Source organism: Saimiri boliviensis, chromosome 9 (assembly GCF_048565385.1).
Source record: "Saimiri boliviensis isolate mSaiBol1 chromosome 9, mSaiBol1.pri, whole genome shotgun sequence".
Taxonomy (NCBI): domain Eukaryota; kingdom Metazoa; phylum Chordata; class Mammalia; order Primates; family Cebidae; genus Saimiri; species Saimiri boliviensis.
Genome location: NC_133457.1, coordinates 77,681,671 through 77,701,035, shown reverse-complemented (window position 1 = coordinate 77,701,035; position 19,365 = coordinate 77,681,671). Strand labels below are relative to the sequence as shown.

Here is a 19,365-nt window from a genome sequence, read left to right as displayed (position 1 = left end):
CTTTGTCTCAAAAAAAGAAAAAAGAAACGGAAATTAAGACAAGCTAAAATCTTGGTGATCTTTATTTGACTGCCTTTGTTCCTCAAAATCATTTTTTAAAAACACCTGATATTTGCACCTTATATTTGTTATATTTGCTGCATTATCTTTAAATATATGATTCAGATAATGCTCATTGAATTTCTGCTTTTAAGATTATTGTTACAAAGGGGCAATAACTTAAATAAAGCTTATATATCATTGAAAATGATGTTTTCCAGATATAACGCCCTCCCAGTGTCCAGTCAGAAAGGTTTAAAACAGTTGATAAAAACTCAAAAGTCATTGGCACCAACTTGTACTTGCAACCTAGTGTAATCAATATCGTTTTCCAGCTCCTGCACTCATAAGTTCAGACTTCATTTCTTCTTCCCTCTTTTTTTACTTTCTGAAGAATGTAAAAGAGCCAAATTGACATCATTTCTCTTCCTCTTCATGTGTTTCTTTGTAATCTTTGATTGGGTGTGTATTTTAAACTAAACGAAGTCTCCCTCTCCATGTGAGGGCGTCAGCCATGTGGAACACCGTTAAGAGGGTTTTAGGAGTTACACGTGGGTAAATGCCTCATCAGCACATTGCAGGATTTAGGAATGTGCAGAATTCCAGGATGTATTTGGGATCCAGAGAGCTGGCCATATCCTGGGTTCTGCAGCATTTGGAAGCCCCTCTCCAAACAACTGTCAGCCAGTCTTCCTGCTTTGCACAGCGAGCAAAGTCTCCATGCTGTCACCAATCACTGACCACCTGCAGATCTTACAGCTCACAAGATTCATAGCAGCTGGTAGGAAAATGCTTCTCCTTTCTTAGTAGTTTTTTGTTTGCTTGCTTTACTCTGTTCTTGCCAATTAGATAACCTTAGATTCTCAAAAACAAGTAATTTTCTTGGGTCTGTCCGATTAGTTTGTTCACAACAACGTCATTACTACTACTGTTATTGATGTTGACTGAAAACGTGCTATACGCCCTCCACTATCCCTGCCTTTCAAAATCAGGCGGTAAGCAAGTGAGAAGATGCCTGTTTCTCATAGACTTTATTCTAGTGTGAGGGAGACTGAAAACAGGAAACAAACAACCCTGATGGTTTAAGGCAGGAAATATTCGCCATGATGCAAATAAAAATGAGTATGAGAAAAGCAGGGGTGAGATGGTGCGGATTGGCTCGGTGACATTTGAATGGTGAAGTGGCCTGTAAGACAGAGCAGGTTCTGCCATGAGAAGATCCAGGCGGAAGGCCTTGAGGCAGGACAAGGCTTGGAGTGTCTGAGGACAGAAGGCAAGACCAGGGGGTATGTGAGCAGGTAGAGTGGCAGGTGGGGCAAAATCAGGCAGCGCCTTACGGGCCATGGTGGGAAATCCTGATTTTACTCTAAGGGCAGTGAAGGCCAATGGAAGGTTCTAGAACACTTGGCTTTTTGAGGCTTTTTCCTCTGGCTACTGGTGGCAAACAGATGGAGGTAGGATAGGCATAGGAGCAGTAGTCTCCCTAGGGAGCGAGGTTGTCAGGCGGGCCTTGGTGAACCTGGCCCCCCAGCGGAGGCTGTGGGGATGAGGAGGTGGTGGGAATGCCCTGTCAGTTTGCCGGGGTTCGCTCTGGGGGATAAAGGAAAGGGAAGAAGCAAGAATGACTCCCAGGATTTTGACCGAAAAAACTTGAGAGCTCATGTTACCCTAGCCCCCTTCCCAATATCATCTCATTTAATTCTCCCAGCAACTCTGAGCTTAGTGCCGCTGTATCCACATTTTCACAGAGGAAGAAGCTGAGGTATAGAGAATTTAAATAACTGAGTCTTTCAACTCATAAGCCACAGAGCAGGGACCGGAGCCCAGCGCCATCTGATAAGAACCCCCTCTGCCTCCCACAGACGCTGTGCCTTGGCCATTTAAGAGAGGCCAGAGGGTGCGAGAAATACTGTCAGATGATTTTTCTATGTAGTTTTAAGAAACTATTTGAAAGATTGGTAGGATATATGAAACAAATACTAGATACTGGTATAAATGTATAAAATACATTTTATTAAACATTTAATTACTGTTCAAATGTTGTAAAAAAAATCCTCCTTAACTGGTGGGAATATAAAATGGTTTCATCATTTAGGAAAACTGGCAGTTTCTTATGAAGTTAAATGAACGCTCACCCTGACTCAGCAATTCTCCTGGGTCTCTGTCCAAGGGAGATGAAACATGCCCACACAAAGACCTGTGCAACAATGATCCTATCACCCAGCTTGTAATACCCTAAAACCATCAACAAGCAAGGGCCTCCCATGGCCATGTGGGTAACAAATCACAGCACATTCACAGGATGGAATACTACACAGCAATGAGAAGGAATGCATCGCCACACATGAACGAACCTCACGAACATTATGTTGAATAAAAGGAGGTGGGCACTAAAGCATCCTTTATGGTTTTATTTATTTGAAGTTGGAGAACAGTAAAAACAGTTCTCCATGGTGGTAGAAGGTCAGGGGTTGACTAGAAAGAGGCACAGGAAACTTTCTGGAAGGTAGAGACGCTGTGCATCTGGATTGCATTGAGGAATACATGGAAATACGTATGCTCGGTTCTTTCTAGAGATGAACGAGCAGTTAATCAGGATAGTAATACTACAGGCCTGAGCCTTCAAATCCTCTTTGAAGATTCCGGCGCGCTGACAGACGATGCTGGGAAGTGCCACCAGGTGGCGCTGCGTCCGCTGACGCTTTATTACCGGGAGAAAATTTAGTTACCAAGCCACGTAGAAAACTGAAGCCCTGCTGGTGGTCTTCCTAGCTCCCTGCCCCCATTTCGACCCCCCACACCTACACACACTCCACCTCTTTTTTTGTCCTGAGTAGCCTCCTCTCTTTTCCCACCTGGTCATCTACCAAACCATCCGCCAAGCCTGGTATTACTAAGAAGTGATTCACCCTGTCATTTTGGAGACCTAACTAGCAGGTGGGCAGTGGCTAATTTTTTTTAAATTCTGTTTGGTGTTGTATGTCAGGTTTCGTTGGTGATGGAAAGCCATTTGAGTGTTTTAGGAAAAGAGCAATATAATAAAGTTTAATTCTGGGGAAAGCTGTACAGAGGTTTGACAGAGCAGAGACATAAAGCTAACTGGGGTTCTTTATTTTTTTTCTTTTTATTTCTTTTGGGCTTTTTCATCTTCCCAGCGGGCAAACTGGAAACAGTGAAATGGGCATTCACCTGGCCACTGAGTTTCGTCTTATACTTCACTGTACCCAACTGCAACAAGCCGCGCTGGGAGAAATGGTTCATGGTGACGTTTGCTTCCTCCACGCTATGGATCGCAGCCTTTTCCTACATGATGGTGTGGATGGTGAGTGCAGTCAGGACCCTATGGCACTGTAAAATCTCTGTAGAGGAAAAAGAGGAGAATACGAGTCAGGGTTTCAGTCCATACCGTACCAGTCGGCTATTGCTACAATAAGCTGTACAAAGAACCACTCCTAAACTCGGTAGTTTAGAACGGCAGGCATCTATTCTCCTGCTCACACGTCTTCAGGTTGACTGTGGATTGATTAATCTTAGCTGGGACCTTCTATGCAGCTCTGTTTCAGGCTTCAGAGTGGCCGTTTTGATTCAGGCAGAGGTGAGGTCCAAGTCTACTCCATGTGTCTGCTCATTTTCTCTGGGCCAGAGGCTACCTGGGGTATGCTCTTCTCACAGTGCATCATTAGAACACAAGACAGCACGTGGGAACACGAGATGCCTCCAGGGTCTTCGCCTGGCACTGACTTACCACCACATCCACCCACATTTTACTGGCCAAGCCCCACATCAGTGGCATGGGGGAAATGTACTCTGCCTGCTCCAGTGGGAAGAACAGTCATGTCATAGGACAAAGGACATGGAGGAAAGGCACAAAGAATTGGGAAATGATGGTCAATTCCTATCTGAGTCTTAGTTTCTTCAACCAGACAATGAGGCATTGCATTAGATGATCACACAAGGGTCCCTTCTGAGGCTAAAATTATGAGTCAGTGATTGACATTGGTTGATTGACATTGACTGACAGTTGATTGACATTGATTCAGTAGCTTTGACACTAACAAAGCCAGTTTAGGAAACCCAGCCTTCCAGACTGCATTACCCATTTACAGCTATACTTTTTAACTGGGGAGCAAATATAAATTATTAGAATTGGACAGAAATTAGAAGGCATGGCAAAATGATGCAAATCCAGTTAGTCTTGCCTTGAGTGTTAGAGAGAATGCAATATAAATACTGGAGAATTAAACTCAAGAGCTAAAAAAAAAGAAGGTTCTGCACAAAAGAGGACCTGAAAAAGATATTTTTGTAGGACCAAAAATACCCAGAACAATTTTGTTACATGGATAGCAAATTTGTAAACCTGACACAACTAATTCGTAATCATCTCTTCCATCAATATCACAAACATTTTTTTAAAAAACCCAAGATCTATAGCCAGGGAGTTTTCCCTCATTCTGCATTCCCTGATGTTTTTATTTGAATATACACCAAGTGCCATCTCCTATCTGGGTTTGGGGGACAGTGTCGGCTGTTCCTGACCTCAAGGTGCTATGTGATTTTCTGTGCAGGCCCCTAACTGAGCTGACTCATCTGAGGTTCAACGTCCTGTTTGCTTACTTTCCCTCCAGCGGAGGTTCTAAGTCCCCATCAATGGCCAGTAGTAAGGGAGATAACCAGGAGAAACTGGAGACCTAGTCCCAGGCACCTGAGCAGTCTGCTCCCCTGAACTCCAGACCCAGCCACAAACGTGGTAACGAAAATGATGAGCTGCAGAGTCCTACAGAGACTGAGCTGAGGGTTAAAAAGGAGAAACAAGGTTTGGCCAGGATGCCGGTAGCTCCATTTGCTCCAGAGCAACAAAATAGAAACAGCGTGTGTTTCTGCAGCTTCCTTTTCTCCGTGGAGACTGGAAGTCAGAAAGCCCTGTGGCCACCCCAGGTTAAATTCTGTTCCGTGCTGCCCAGCACGGAACAGAAATGAGCTGCATTCTCTGGTTTGAAAGGAGGCAAGGCAGGCATCTCCGTAGATTTCACTCACTTCCCCCCAGTCTTTGAACAAGGAAGGAGCGATTGTGGCCCTTGGAGTGAAGTCAGGGTTCCAGGTGCAGGTGTCTCTTTGAAGGGCTGGCCCAGAAGAAACTGTGAGAAGAATGTGCTCCTTACAACATGTGCTTTGCATTGCCTGTAATTTTATGGAAAGTCTGGGAGATCAAGTGGCATCCTAAAATAACCTAATAGTTTCTGCTCAAGCAAGTATCTTCTCCTTGGGCCCACATGCAGGGAACGTGTCTCTTTTTCCACTTACGTCTTTTTCTGCCACTAGCTCCCTTGTCATCTGTCTCATCAACTGCTTTCTTTAAAAGCATTCTTATATTTGCCTTTTCTAAATTTGCATAAACTCAGTCTAAGTGCAATTTCTTACGTGGATATATTGCGTAATAGAAGGGATGAAGTGCTGACTTCAGTGTATCCAGGACCCAGATAATGTGCATCGTACCCATTGAGTAATTTCTCATCATGTACCCCACTTATTCCATGCTGAATTTAAACTGGGGCAGCCTCTGGGCTTTCTGACTTTCAGTCTCCAGGGAGGAAAGTGAGATGCAGAAACACAACTTTTCTGCCCCTGACCTTTCCGAGGCTCTGCTATCTATCATTCCACACCCCACGCCCGAGTGTACACATTATGAGCACCCACTTATGAGTGAGAACATGGACAGTTTGACTTTCTGTGTCTGAGCTCTTTCACTTAAGACAGTAGTCCCCAGTTCCATCTATGTTGCTGCAAAGACGTGATTTCATTCTTTTTGTGGCTGAATAGTATTCCATGAAGCTATTATGGTGAAGAGGATGTTGACAAGGACAGCGAATTGCTACCAAGCTTCAAGAAATAGAGGAAAGGAAATGCTGGTTACAGCTTTTCCTTTTCTTTTTCTTAAATTTTATTTATTTATTTATCTTCAGACTGGGTCTCACTCTGCTGCCCAGGCTGGAGTACATTGGTGCTATCTCAGCCCATCGTAGCCTCAACCTCCTGGGCTCAAGCATCCTGCTGCCGTAGACGCTCAAGGAGCTGGGACCACAGGCATGTCCAGCTGATTTTAATTTTGTGTAGAGACAACGTCTCATAGGTTGTCCAGCCTCTTCTCGAACTTTTGAACTTAAGCAATCCTCTCACCTTGGCCTCCCAAAGTGATAAGATTATAGGCACGAGCTGCTGCACCCAGCCTTAGAGTTATGCCTTTTCCACCACGTATGGATGCTGTCAAATCCAGCCCCTTCGCAATTCTTCTGAATTCCCATTACACATACCCCCTAATATGGATGCTGAAATTCCAAGCAAAGCATCCATCCATTCTGGGAGTTCAATATTTGAATTCTATTTCCTCTCTCTCAAACTACCCGCCTCACCTGAAAGGAGCAACTGAAAAGGCCAGTGTTCTGTCGGAAAGCATGGGCACTGTCCCCTGGCCTGCAGTCCTGACCGGCACCCATGTAGTGTTCATCGCTTTGTATTGACACAGAAAGCAGACATTGCACCCCGCAGAGGCAGCCCAGACTGTAGCCTGTTGTGAGTCTCCATGAGAGGAACCATGGGCAGGTGGGGCTCGAGGTAACCCTCAGCTCACCACCTCTTCCTGCTCCTTCTAGGTCACAATCATCGGTTACACCCTGGGGATTCCCGATGTCATCATGGGGATCACCTTCCTGGCTGCCGGGACCAGCGTGCCTGACTGCATGGCCAGCCTCATTGTGGCTAGACAAGGTGAGACTTCCACTGGCAAAAGGATGGAGGGAGGGAGGGAGGGAGGGAAGGAGGGAGGGAGGGAAGGAAGGCAGGAGGGAGAAGAGAAAGGAGAGAGGATGAAGAGAAGGAAGGAGGGAGGGAGGGAGGGAAGGAAGGAAGAAAGGAAGAAAGAAAGGAAGGAAGGAATGAAGGAAAGAAAGAAGGGAGGGAGGAAGGGAAAGAAGGAAGGAAAGGAAGGAAGGAAGAAAGGAAGGAAGGACGGACCTCTCTATCTGCAGGATCCACCTGGCAATTAACAGGATTTGGAAGGAGGGAGGGTGATGCCATGTTGGTTGAAACTTTTCCTGGGATCAAAAGAACAGAGAAATGATCCAGAAGGTCCTACCGTTAAGGAAAGCAAAGACATTTCCTAGGTAGCACCCACAGCCCCTTCTGGAGGCTGAATCACCATCCTTCCATTATGAAAAGTAGTAGGAAATAAACTAATAGCTAACCTTTACTGAGTAAAGCATCGTAGATACACTTACCTTATTTGATTTAAACAACAGCTCTGTGAGGTAAGCACAATTATATCCCCATTGTACGGATAAGAAAACTGAGGCTTAGAGAGGACAGACCCCATCGCTAAGGCTGACGCACCTGCAGTGCCCTCTCAGTGACGGTTGCCAGAGGTCAGTTTTCAGAGTGTGACAGATCCTTCCCAGATGCCCACAGCTCACAGCTCACCTTCTCAGACACCCCAGATGCCCAGGCCCTTCCACAGCACGCATTCTGACACATCTGCCTGATTTACGCTGGAGGTCATTTGTTTCAAACAAATGTGTTGCGGAACTGCAAGACTTATCTCACGGTCCTCACAAAGCTCTACTGATGTCCACACTCCTGGTCAGTTACTCCAAAGAAAGCCTGGAGACGGTTCAGGGAAGTTGGAAGATGACCCAGTGTGCAGGTGTGAGCTTGGGAGTCACTTTCTAGAATGGTTGACCTTATTCCTTTCCCTAAGGGTATCTCAGAATCTCTAGAATCCTTGAAACTGTCTGTATTAGGGAATCTGACATTGCTGTAAAGAAATACCTGAAGCTGAGTCATTTATCAGAAAAGAGGTCTAACTGGCTGATGGTTCTGCAGGCTGTGCAGGAAGCGTGGCAGCCTCCACTGGGCTTCCAGGGAGGTGAACGGGGAGCAGGCATGTCTTACATGGCAGGAGCAAGGAGCGGGGAGGTGCTACACACGTTTAAACAACCAGATCTCACGAGATCTCACTCACTATCAGAAAGCCAGTACCAATGGGGGATGGTGCTACACCATTCATAAGAAACCACCCCCAGAATCCAATCACCTCCCGCCAAGCCCCACCCCCAACACTGGGAACTGCAATCCCACATGAGATTTTGTGGGGACACAGACGCAAAGCATATCACTGTATTTGGTTTTCTGAATCACTTATATTCAATCAGTGCTCATATTTGAAGTCAAGGTCAACCATTCAATAGAATGTATGTTTCTGTGTTTTGCAATTGGTGTCATGCTTTCACATAGGTAATGGCCTGGAAAAGAAGCACCTATGAGAGCTTGCAAAACCACCTTCTGGCTGTGAGATTGAAGGTTTGGGAGACTCCCATGTGGGGTCCCTGCACTCTCCTGGGTTCCCTGCCCTCACTTGAGTGATCTCTTATCCCTACAGGGATGGGGGACATGGCCGTGTCCAACTCCATTGGGAGCAACGTGTTTGACATCCTGATCGGTCTCGGTCTCCCCTGGGCTCTGCAGACCCTGGCTGTGGATTACGGATCCTACGTAAGTGGTTTTCTCCAGGACTTCTGAAATCCAGGGCTACGCGGACTCTGTTTTAACAGCCTTGGCCGCAGGGTTTTTGTCTCAGGGCAAAAGAGGCATAGAAATCGTAATACCGAGAGGAAAACAAATTCTCCTTGTCAAAGGCTTGCAGGGACATTCAGGACTTTAGAGCAGGGGTCAGCAAACTTTTTCTGTCAAGGGGCAAATACTAAATATTTTAGGCTTTGTGGGCCAGAGGATGCTTATACAGCTCTTCAGCTCTGCTGCTGTAGCAGAAAACAGCCATAGACAGCAAATAACCAAATAGACGTGGCTGTTTCGATACAGCTTTGTTAATAGAAACTGAAATTTGAATTTTATTTCATTTTTATAAGGCATGATATATTTACACTTCTTTTGATTTTTGTTCCAACCATTTAAATATGTAAAAAACATTCTTCACTCATGGACTATGCAGAAACAATTGGTGGGCCAAATTTGATACATGGGCCGTAAGTTGCCAACCCCTACTCTAGTGTCCTTGACCTTGCTTCACCTTATTACAGGCTAAGTGATTCGTGTCTTGCCATCCAGGTTGGCCGCTGAAAGGGTATCACCCACTGGGGGGTCACAGAATTCCAAATAACTCTTCTAAGTGCTGCAGCCCAGAGGGTGAGACTTTTGCCATCAGGCTCTTGTGAATTGACTCACATCAGCCAAATTCACAAGAGTTTGATGTCTAGGATAGAATGTCAACAGATGGTAGTAACAGATGGTAAGATATATAAGGGCTGTGCAGAAAGCATATGCTTATTTTGGATGATATGTTCTCTATATTCCTGGAGAAATGTCTTATGTGGGAGTTCTTTTTGGGCATCCTATGACCATCCTCTAGTTCAGTGATTCATCAGGAGTACTCACAGATTCCATTCATGGCTAAGGTTTATTATAGCACAGGATATGGAATAAAAGCAGCTGGAAAGTGAAATGCATCAGGAGAAGCCCAGAGGGGTCCCTGCAGGCCCCCAATTCCTTCCCTAACGGGTCAAACAGGAAGTGCTTCCTCCCTAGCAGTGAATATGCATGAGATGTCTCTGTCCAGGGAAGTCCACTGGAGGCTGAAGCTTCTGGGGAGGGCTAGTCAGGTAGGCACATTTCTGCTGCATGAGCAGGCATGATGCCTGAATCTCAGAACCCAGCATAGATACCAGGCAGACATTATAAAGTTTGCTAAATGATCCTGACAAGTTGGTACACCATGGCCTATTGCTTCTGATGTACAAACCAGTGTCATCAATTGCAACATCCAAAGGGTCACATTCTCAGGGGTTGGCCAAAGGTCAGTCATGGTTCTGGACTCTCCTGGAGGCATGCAAGGATTAAATAACCAGACCTGCTGAGTCAACAGCTTTCGCACAGAAAGTCAAATCATTGTTTCATTTTTTCGAATAAGTGTTGCTAGCTACTGCATTACCAACAACCCCAAAATTCCACTGGAGTAGCCCAACAAGGGTTTGGTTTTTTTCACTCAGATTCCACTGCAGATGTTCCCACCCTGGCAGCTCCCATGGGCTCTTCCAAGCAGAAACTCAGGGGTTGTGGCATAGTCCATCTGCTGATTCTACTATGTTGAAGTCCGTCTCCCATAGCTACACAGAAAGCAGAGCAGGCAAGGGCGTGGAATATTGTGCAGATCATTTTCTGATGAGGCCTGGAAGTCGTATCTGTTCCAATTGTCCCCATTCGCTGTCCACATAACTTACATGTACCCACTTGGATGCAAGAAGGATCCAGGTAATTAGTTCACTGTTGTGCCTGGAAGAAGAGAAGCAGATGGCAGTCAACACTCGGAGTCTATACAGTCATACTGTCTGGTTGAGAGGAGAAGCCAAACAAGAAGGATTTGCTGGATAACCTTTTCCTGGGCTGTTGAGTTGCCATTATCTAATGCATCTGCCCAAACAATGGGGTTTCTCTCTCATCCAGAGCAACAGCTGGAGCTGCCCCTTCTACCCAAGTTGTGCTGGGCATATTGACCAATTCCAGCTCTTTGAGCTCCTTTTTTCAGGACCACATGTGGACCACCATCTCCCTTTAGTTAACACATCTTTCCTGTACTCAAGCTGAGAGCAAATTATCAATTGTTTAAACTCTCTCATTGAAGTTGTCCTGTTGCTTCCTTAAAATACAAGTCCCTTTGATTCAGTTTTGCCAGTGCTAAAATAATCTCTTGTGGTTTTTCTCCAGTTGGATTATCTGAACCTTTCTTTATTCTTTTTTTCTAGTAAAATAATTCTTATACTTTATAGAAAGTTACAGAAGATTCTGGAGAGGTGCCCACCCAATGGAACTTTTTGTATTAATGGAAATGTTCTATAGTTGTATATTATCTAATGTCATAGCCACCAGCCACCTGTGACTTGATAGTACTTGATATGTGGCTGGTGCAACTGAGGAACTGAGTTTTTAGATTTTGATTTAATTTTAATTATTTTATTTTATTTTTGAGATGGAGTTTCGCTGCCACCTGGAGTGCAATGGCAATATCTCTGCTCACTGCAACCTCCACCTCGCAGGTTCAAGTGATCCTTCTGCCTCAGCCACTCAAGTAGCTGGGATTACAGACGCCCACCACCACATCCAGCTAATTTTTGTATTTTTAGTAGAGACGGGGTTTCACCGTGTTGGCCAGGCTAATCTTGAACTCCTGACCTCAGGTGACCTGCCTGCCTCGGCCTCCCAAAGTGCTGGGATTACAGGCGTGAGCCACCGTGTCTAGCCAATTAGTTTAAATTCATATAGCCACATGTGGCTTGCAGTTGACTGCTGGACATTGAAGCCCTAGAGAATTAAATGAAAATCACCCAGAGTCTAATCCATAGATAACTATTGTTACCATTTCAGCACATATTTTTCTTTCTCTAGGTTGCTTTATATAGCTAAGATCATCCTATATAGACAATTTTATACATCACCTTTTATACTTCCTATTATATCAAACTTGTTTTTCTAAAATCTCATTGGAAACATCTTCTGGGGTCTGATGAACTCATTGGTAGTCCATCTGGTTTATTCCTCAGCTTGTTTAACTTTCCCATTTACCTCTTATCAAAGCTATGAGGAAGTAAAAATCAGACCTATCTGAATTTTTACTGTTTTTTGTCCCTCTGTTGAGGACTAGAAGATAGTGATCAAAAAAATCAGCATCAAAAAGAAGGAAAAAAAAAATACCTGGGCTCTAAACAACCTGAAAAATTCATCCCTGAATAACATATTTTCACCAGGATGACTCTCCAGTGAGGGAGGGGCAAGCAGGAGCAGAGAATGAGAAACTTTCAATGTCCTTCAGATCTATTATGTTATTTTTTATTTTATTTGGATTACAGGGGACAATCATAGAAGGTGAAATTAAAAACTTTCAAAACAAAACTAAAACTCACCCCAGAAGCAAACCAGTTTCTTTTACCAACTTTGAAATCTTCTTGAGTAGACATGGATATCAGACCTGAAATTCCAACTCAATTCGGCACACCGTAAATCATTCCCCTAATGATCTCCCTTCCTTTCCTCTCCTCCTGACATTCTCCCAACACTCTTTAGGGAAGAAAATATTAAACATTATTCTTCTATCAGTAATTCCCAGAGCTATGAAAGGATACTCTTTCCAGATCTCAATGTCTACTGACATGGTGACATCATGAAAACAAAAATTCAGGCTTTAGTGGATGTTTGGCCCAAATTCATGTTTTTCATCTGAAGATGACATAATTGGATCACTCTGGTCATTCTGCTGGAATTGTGCAGGAGCCACATTAAGATTTGAAATTGAAGATCTCCTTTATCCTTGAAGTCAAGGGGAAAATGCAGAAGAAGCTACTCTGGCTTATTATAATCAATAGCCCTATCACACAAGAGTCCTCTTGGGGGAAACTTGGTTAGGAAGACCCTGGAGAAGGGCGTGTCATATTGTGTTTCCATCCAAATGCTGCTGTTTCTGTAATCAGTGCAAAAAACAAACAAAAATATCGTTTTATTCCAGGGATGCAAATATTCAATGTAGACCACTCTTTTGAAAGTAGAAATTCAGCAATATAATCAATAAACAGTTTATGAACCCCAGGGAAATCAATGAGATTCCATTTGATATATAGTGTTGAGGTAGGGATTCACTTTCATTATTTGGCACATAGATATATAGTTGTTTCAGCACCCTCTGTTGAAAACGAGATTTCATTTTGAGCTTTAAAAATTCAATGGAAAAATTTCTGGCTAGCTTATTTTTTAGTAATAATCACAACCTAGGAAACACTAGAAAGCCATGATTTGGTTAAAGCTGTGAATGTTGCATTTCATAAGTAATGCTAACTTCCACTATTTGGAAAAGTTTTTATCCTGAGTCAAGTCTAAAATGTAAATGAACAAGAAACAGGGACAGATCAACCTGGCAAACTGAATCAGGGGAGTGAGAGTTATAAACAAGCCCCAGGTCCTAGTGGCATGCTTTAATGATCTGCTTTCTCCTTAGTCTACCCAAGTAGTTTGCTCCCCTTCCTTGAGAGGGCATTCAATGAGGGAAGAATCCCCATGAACAGAAGAACCCCAAATGCTCCCCACACCCTAAATCCTCTAATCCTTCTAAGCTCTGCCCAAATACAGCCTCACACTGCACATAATCTCTTTTCCACATCCCTGTTGACCCACCCACTTTCCTCCTTGATTCACAGTTATTTACCACATCTCTCTCTCCTGAGAGTCTGAGTTTAAGACCTCATCCCCTTCATGTCTGCCATCCACACTGCACCAATTTCCATCTTACACATAGCAGGACATTTTATTTGTTTAAATAGAGAATAAATTTTGTTTTTTCAATTGCACCAGCAAGCAATCTCTTTGTACATCAGTTGCTCCTGAGATCTTTGCCATGTGTCAGCCCAGTTAAATAATTTATATTAATGGTGGTGATCCTGAGTCATTCAAGCAAAAGTTAAGTTATATCTCATATCCTCTAGGATAAGCATCAAGTATATGATCTATTTCACAGTGAAATTATTTCATTAAAAACAGTTAAGAAACTAGCCTATAGAGGGGTGGGCTTTAATTTTCCAGAAACATTTGTTTGTACAGATTATGCCTCTTTAACTAATAATCTTAAACCAAAATAGTAACAGTATTTGGCCCAATCAAACTATGCCGTTTGGTTTGCTTGGAAGCTGGGAGTCCCAGAAAATGGCCCTCTGAACCTAGACTACCTTACAGAGGGGGTTACAAGGGCCCCTACCAGGAGCTTCTTTCTTTCTCTAGCTTTCAGGTGTCACTATAGATGTTGAACTGGGATTTTCCAAGCCTGGACCGGGTGTCACATCTGGGTTCAGCAGTTCTCATCAAAGTGCTTACCTTTACCCCTTGGTCTGAGTCTCCCCTGGACATGTGACCTCCCTGAGGGCAGCAGGAACTGTGCTCATCTTATGTATTTATTATTTCCTCTGTGCCTAACACAGTGCCTGGCACTTGGAACATACTCCACAAATATTTGTTGGATGAGTGGATGGATGGATGGATGGTTAGAGGGATGGGTGGAGAGATGGATGAATTGATGGATGGATGGAGAGACGGATGGATGAATGGATGGATGGGTGGAGAGATGGACAGATGGATGGATGGATGGTTAGAGAGATGGATGGATGGAGAGATGGATGGAGGGATGGACGAATGGATGGAGAGATGGATGGATTGGATGGATGGAGAGATGGATGGATGGATGGATGGAGAAATGGATGAATGGATAGATGGATGGATGGATGGATGGATGGATGGATGGATAGATAGATGGAGAGATGGATGGATGGATAGATGGATGGAGAGATGGATGGAGGGAGGGATGTATGGATGGAGAGATGGAGGGTGGATGGATGGATAGATGGATGAATGGAGAGATGGATGGATGGTTAGAGGGATGGATGGAGAGATCGATGGATGGATGGATGGATGGATGGATGGATGGATCCTAACTTTCAGCATCATTTCCCCTGGAGAGGAACATGTTTGTGCAGAGAAGAATAAAGCAGTAGGGTAACGAGAGGAGAGCAGGCAGGCAAGCATAAGAGCAATAAAAATAGCTAGCATTCACTGAGCACCTACTCTGCACCAGGCACTGTAGGGACACTGTATTCACATGGTCTCATTTAATCCTTTCAATGCCTATATAAGGAAAGGATTATTCTTTCAACCAGGGCTTATGCATTCACTATATGCCAGGAACTTGGCAACGCAATAGGGATTCAGAAATGAACAAGGTAGACTAGACCTTCCCTCTTATAGTATACATTGAGTGGGAAAGGATAGACAGTACCTACACAAACAAATGCATGAATGCGCTAACTTCAGAGGACAAAAGAATTATGAAGATGACAAGATGAAGTGATGTTTTAGAGTGAGGTGCAGGTGTCACTGTGTATTTATTGGACGAAGATTAAGTTCTGTTTGGAGTCAGGAATGACCAGAGCCTGCCACAGGAAGACAGGGGTGTGTGGAGAGCAGGGGAGCATTCTAAGAAACTGTACTTGCAAAGGCATCGAGGCAGGATGTGTCCTAGAACAGGAGGCAGGCTGGGCAGGGATAATGTGGAGTGAGGTGGGCAGGGGTCATATTGAGCCACCAGGACTGGGCACAGGGCTCAGGTTTCATCCTAAATGCAATATAGTTCTTACCTCAATTCTGCAGATTAAGAATCCAAGGTGCAGAGGTTAAATCACACAGCTAGTAAGAGGCAGAGAGGAGTGCTCTCCTCAAAGCACTGACAGTTATTGGCAAAGCAGATCATGCCACAGCAGCCACCCATGCGTGACTCTGGGCTCAGAGGAGAAATTTCAGACCAGATCCATCCCTGAGTTGAATCTTTGCTAAAAGACAGGGCAGGGTCTGCTTATTAGGGCTTAGGTGGCCTCTTCAACTTTATATGAAGAGGGGAAGATCTAGAAGGGGAACAAATTCTGATCCCCAGTTTTCTATTCTAAAAGTACCAGCAGGCATCATGGGGCTGCACTCAGTGCTACCGTGGGCCACTGTAGAAGCAACTGACACTTCTACGGGGAGTTTCTGTCTGAGGGTTGGAGGAACCACTCTGGATCCTTTGTTCGGTCCCTAGTTCCTCCCTGGCTCTCTTCGGATGCCTTCAAGTGGCCAATTCCTCAGCCACATTGAGCAGGGTGTGGGACATCACCATGGAGCTCATGCTGAAATGCAGACATTATTTGGAAAAATAACCCACGTTTGTTGAAAAGCAACTCTAGGGCTTATTTGCGGGGAACATTTTGATCTACCCTCTTCTCCGCCATCAGCTTTTCCCAGGAGAGGCTTTATTTCCAAAGAGATACTCGAGGGTCTCCTTTCATGTAGCATGGTGGTGACTCCATGACATCTTTCTGCATCTCTGGCATCAGAACCAAGCAGCCACTGTGAGTTGAATGGCCTCTCCTCACCTCACAAAAGACCTGCCAAAATTCTGAAGCAATTTTTCCATCTCATCTAGATGGGATTTCCAAGTCATAATTACCGGATAATTATCATCCAGACAGCTGTTTTGTGCATGACAGTAGGTTTAAGCATTTGGCAGGGAAGGATGAATACAGTTTTACGGATTTTGACATTTCTTAGCACTTTCTTGCTCAGAAGGCAGCTAGTTACCTACGTGCCCAAAATAAGAAATATTTATAAAAGTCGAAGTTTGGAAAACAAGCACTTGTTCTTCCATTACGGTGATGAACATCTGTTCCACAATCTTTAAGAGAACTGAGGAAGTCACTGTGCAGACTCCAAGAAGTCAGGCAAAACGCACATTTCTGAGATAGGGCTTAGAAATGTAAAATAAATCTGAGACATGATGGAGGGAGGGTGTCTGTCTCTCGCTCTCCAAGCAAGAGACCACCTGAATCCAGAAACAACAGACAAAGGAGCTGCCCAGAAATATTCTCACCCCACACTGTCTGCCTGGTTTATTCTTTCTTTGACCAAGTGTTAATTGAGTGCCTACCATGTGCTACGCTGGTAACCACTGGAGATGCTACAGTAAGCAAGACAGACAGGCAGAGGCCTATGCTCCTGGATCTGTAGCTATGGAAGGAGAGAATTGGAGGATTGGACAAGCAATTCCAGACAAAGATGTGATGCCCGCTTTCCTAAGGGCTGCTTGTACAGAGGTTTAGGTGGTGTGTGGCAGCAATTGGGGGATCTGGAATGTGGGGAGGAAATGACAGTTATTCCGAGAATCCGAGATCATCAGGACAAGCAGGTGGAGAGAGGTGAGAAATTTTTTTCCAAACAAAAATAACAGCTTGTAGAACACAAAACTATGGGGAAATTTGGGCTGCTTTTGTGGCAGGAATGAAACTAGAGACAGAGAGAAGTTGCATGGTAAAGGCCATGGTAATGGAAAGAATGAAGGGTACATGAAAAGAGGAGTGTGCCCTTTAGAAAGGAGATTCTGACAATTCCATAGAGAAAGCATTAGAGCCTGACAAGACTGATGGCAGCAAGATCAGCTATGAGGCATTTGCAGGAGAGAGAAAACAGGGTGATTGGATTAGGAGAGTTGTATCTGTTAGCTATGGTTACCATAATGCTGAGTAACAAAAGGCTTGCATCCATTATCATCTATTTCTCAGTCATATCTTTGTGGCCAAGTGTGTGGCTGATCTGGGCTTGGCTGCAGGCTTCATATGAGTCTGCTCCATGTGTCTCTCATTCTCTTTGGACCACTGGCTTCTCAAGACACAGTCTTCTCATGATGTGTCTCAAAGAAGACATCATGTCTTGCTCTTCTCAAAGCAAGAACACAAGAAGACGTACCCAGCTTTGGAAACACAGTCTCAGACTTAGGCTCATGTCAGGTCAGCTAACATTGGCCACAGCCTATCACACAGCCAGGCCCCAAATCAGGAAGCAGAAAAATATATCCACCCACCATTAGGCTATGGAAAGTGTGTGGACATAAAACCTATTATGTGGGGTGGAAGTGAGACCAGCAGTTCACTGTGCCTCCGTAGTAGTAGTAGTAAAACTGGAGATCAGTGGAAAGCTAAGCAAGAGACTACAGAAAGAAAAACAGGATCCAGCAATTAGTTTAATGTTAGCCCCTAAACAGCTGTTCAAATGAGGAGGTAAGTCAGGAGAGGCAAGGATTTTGTAAGCTGTTGCAAAATTTTCGGGTGTTATTATAACTGCCATTGAGGATTTTAGCAAAGCAATGATTCCCTTTACATTTTAAGATTGTATCTGATGCTGTTTGTAAATGCATAGAAGAAGGCAAGAGTGGAAGCGAGGGGACAGGTCAAGAACCAGATAACTGCTAAGGTCATCTACAAACTACCCCACTAACTAGGGGATAGCGTGGTGACATCTTAATGAGTGAAGCCTCTCAAGGTTATTCAAACAGAGGTCCTGGGAGCAAAAGTAACACCACCCAATCTCCTTAATCTCAACCATTGAGTTTCAGGCTCTGTGTCAGGAAAGTTAGGTGATGTGTGGAGGAAGGAAGGGTCCTTCCAGATCCTACTGTGGAAGGGCTTACCTGGAAAGCGGAATCAGTCTCCGTTCATCACAGTTTCGGTCCCCCAGAAACTATTCACTTCTAAGATGAGGATCCAAGTTGAAGAGTTTATTCAGGGGAGCAGTATGAGAGCGGAGAGGGAGAGGGAGGCAAGGCACCCACAGTGGCTGTGCCATCAAGTCCATTTCCACGGTGGGCAGCAAGGGCTGACTCCCACGGCGAGAGCTCTGGGAAACGGAGGATAGCCTCTGTCTCAGAATGACTCCATCCAAGGGGCAGGAGAGCTGGAAGGTTGATGCACCCACTCCTCAGAGTCATTGGCAGTAAACAGCTTCTGGGATTGTTCATTTCTTGGCACTTCTACGGTTCAAGAGAAAGTCCTAAGGCACAGAGGCAGGAATGGCTGTTGGGAGGCAGCTGGCACCCGCCAAAATGGCACCTCGGGGAGGTGGGGGGACGTGGATAAGTGCCGATGGCAACTGCTAGAGGGGCATCTGGGATTCTTACAGTTTATTCAGGACTCTTACAAACATGGCAGGCAGACACAGTGAAACCCATCTCTTCTAAAAATACAAAAAGTAGCCGGGTGTGGTGGCACACACCTATAGTCCCAGCTACTGGGAGGCTGAAGCAGGAGAATCACTTGAACCCAGGAGGCAGAGGCCACAGTGAGTTGAGATCATGCCACTACACTCCAGCCTCGGCAACATAGCAAGACTCTATCACAAAAAAAAAAAAAAAAAAAAAAAAAAAAAAAAAAAAAAAAAAAAAAAATTACTAGGCAGGAAAGGTCCAGATGCACTTTTGAGGGCTTTTAGAGGGTAAAGAGAGGCTTTTCCCTGGCTTTTTGCTGTGCCTGGAAGAGTACAATAAAGTTGAGAATTTAGGGTCCAAAGCCCAACTCTAAATGCCACCCAGATCCCTCACCAGCTTCACAAACTTGACTAAGTGGTTTAACCTCTCTGAGTCTCAGTTGTCTCATCTTTCAAATGGGGAGAACAAAATCCACTCTGCATACTTCAAGAGTATGCACTATGCTACTAAATGACTTAAGGACTTAAGGATGCAACTGTCCTTAAACTGCTTCCTTTCTGTGGGCTTGGTCACTATCTTACCTCATTTAATTGTTCAAAGAGATTCCCACCCAGTGATATGATACAATGTTAAGCCGTAGCTGGGAACATCCATTTAGAAACTACTCCCAAACAAGTGCGAAACTACCCAAATAAGAAAACGTGAAATTATATGCAACGTGTGTTCCA

At 44.4% G+C, this 19,365-nt stretch overlaps 1 protein-coding gene across 1 annotated transcript in view; it reads left to right on the top strand.

Moving 5' to 3' along the window:
• The window catches only part of SLC24A3 (solute carrier family 24 member 3), a 497,749-nt gene that overhangs the window by 465,530 nt on the left and 12,854 nt on the right, over window positions 1–19,365 (top strand). The window contains exons 13-15 of the mRNA XM_039479737.2: window positions 3,195–3,361; window positions 6,687–6,801; window positions 8,468–8,580. Coding sequence (XP_039335671.2) covers window positions 3,195–3,361; window positions 6,687–6,801; window positions 8,468–8,580 — 395 coding nt within the window. The remainder of the gene's footprint in view (window positions 1–3,194; window positions 3,362–6,686; window positions 6,802–8,467; window positions 8,581–19,365) is intronic.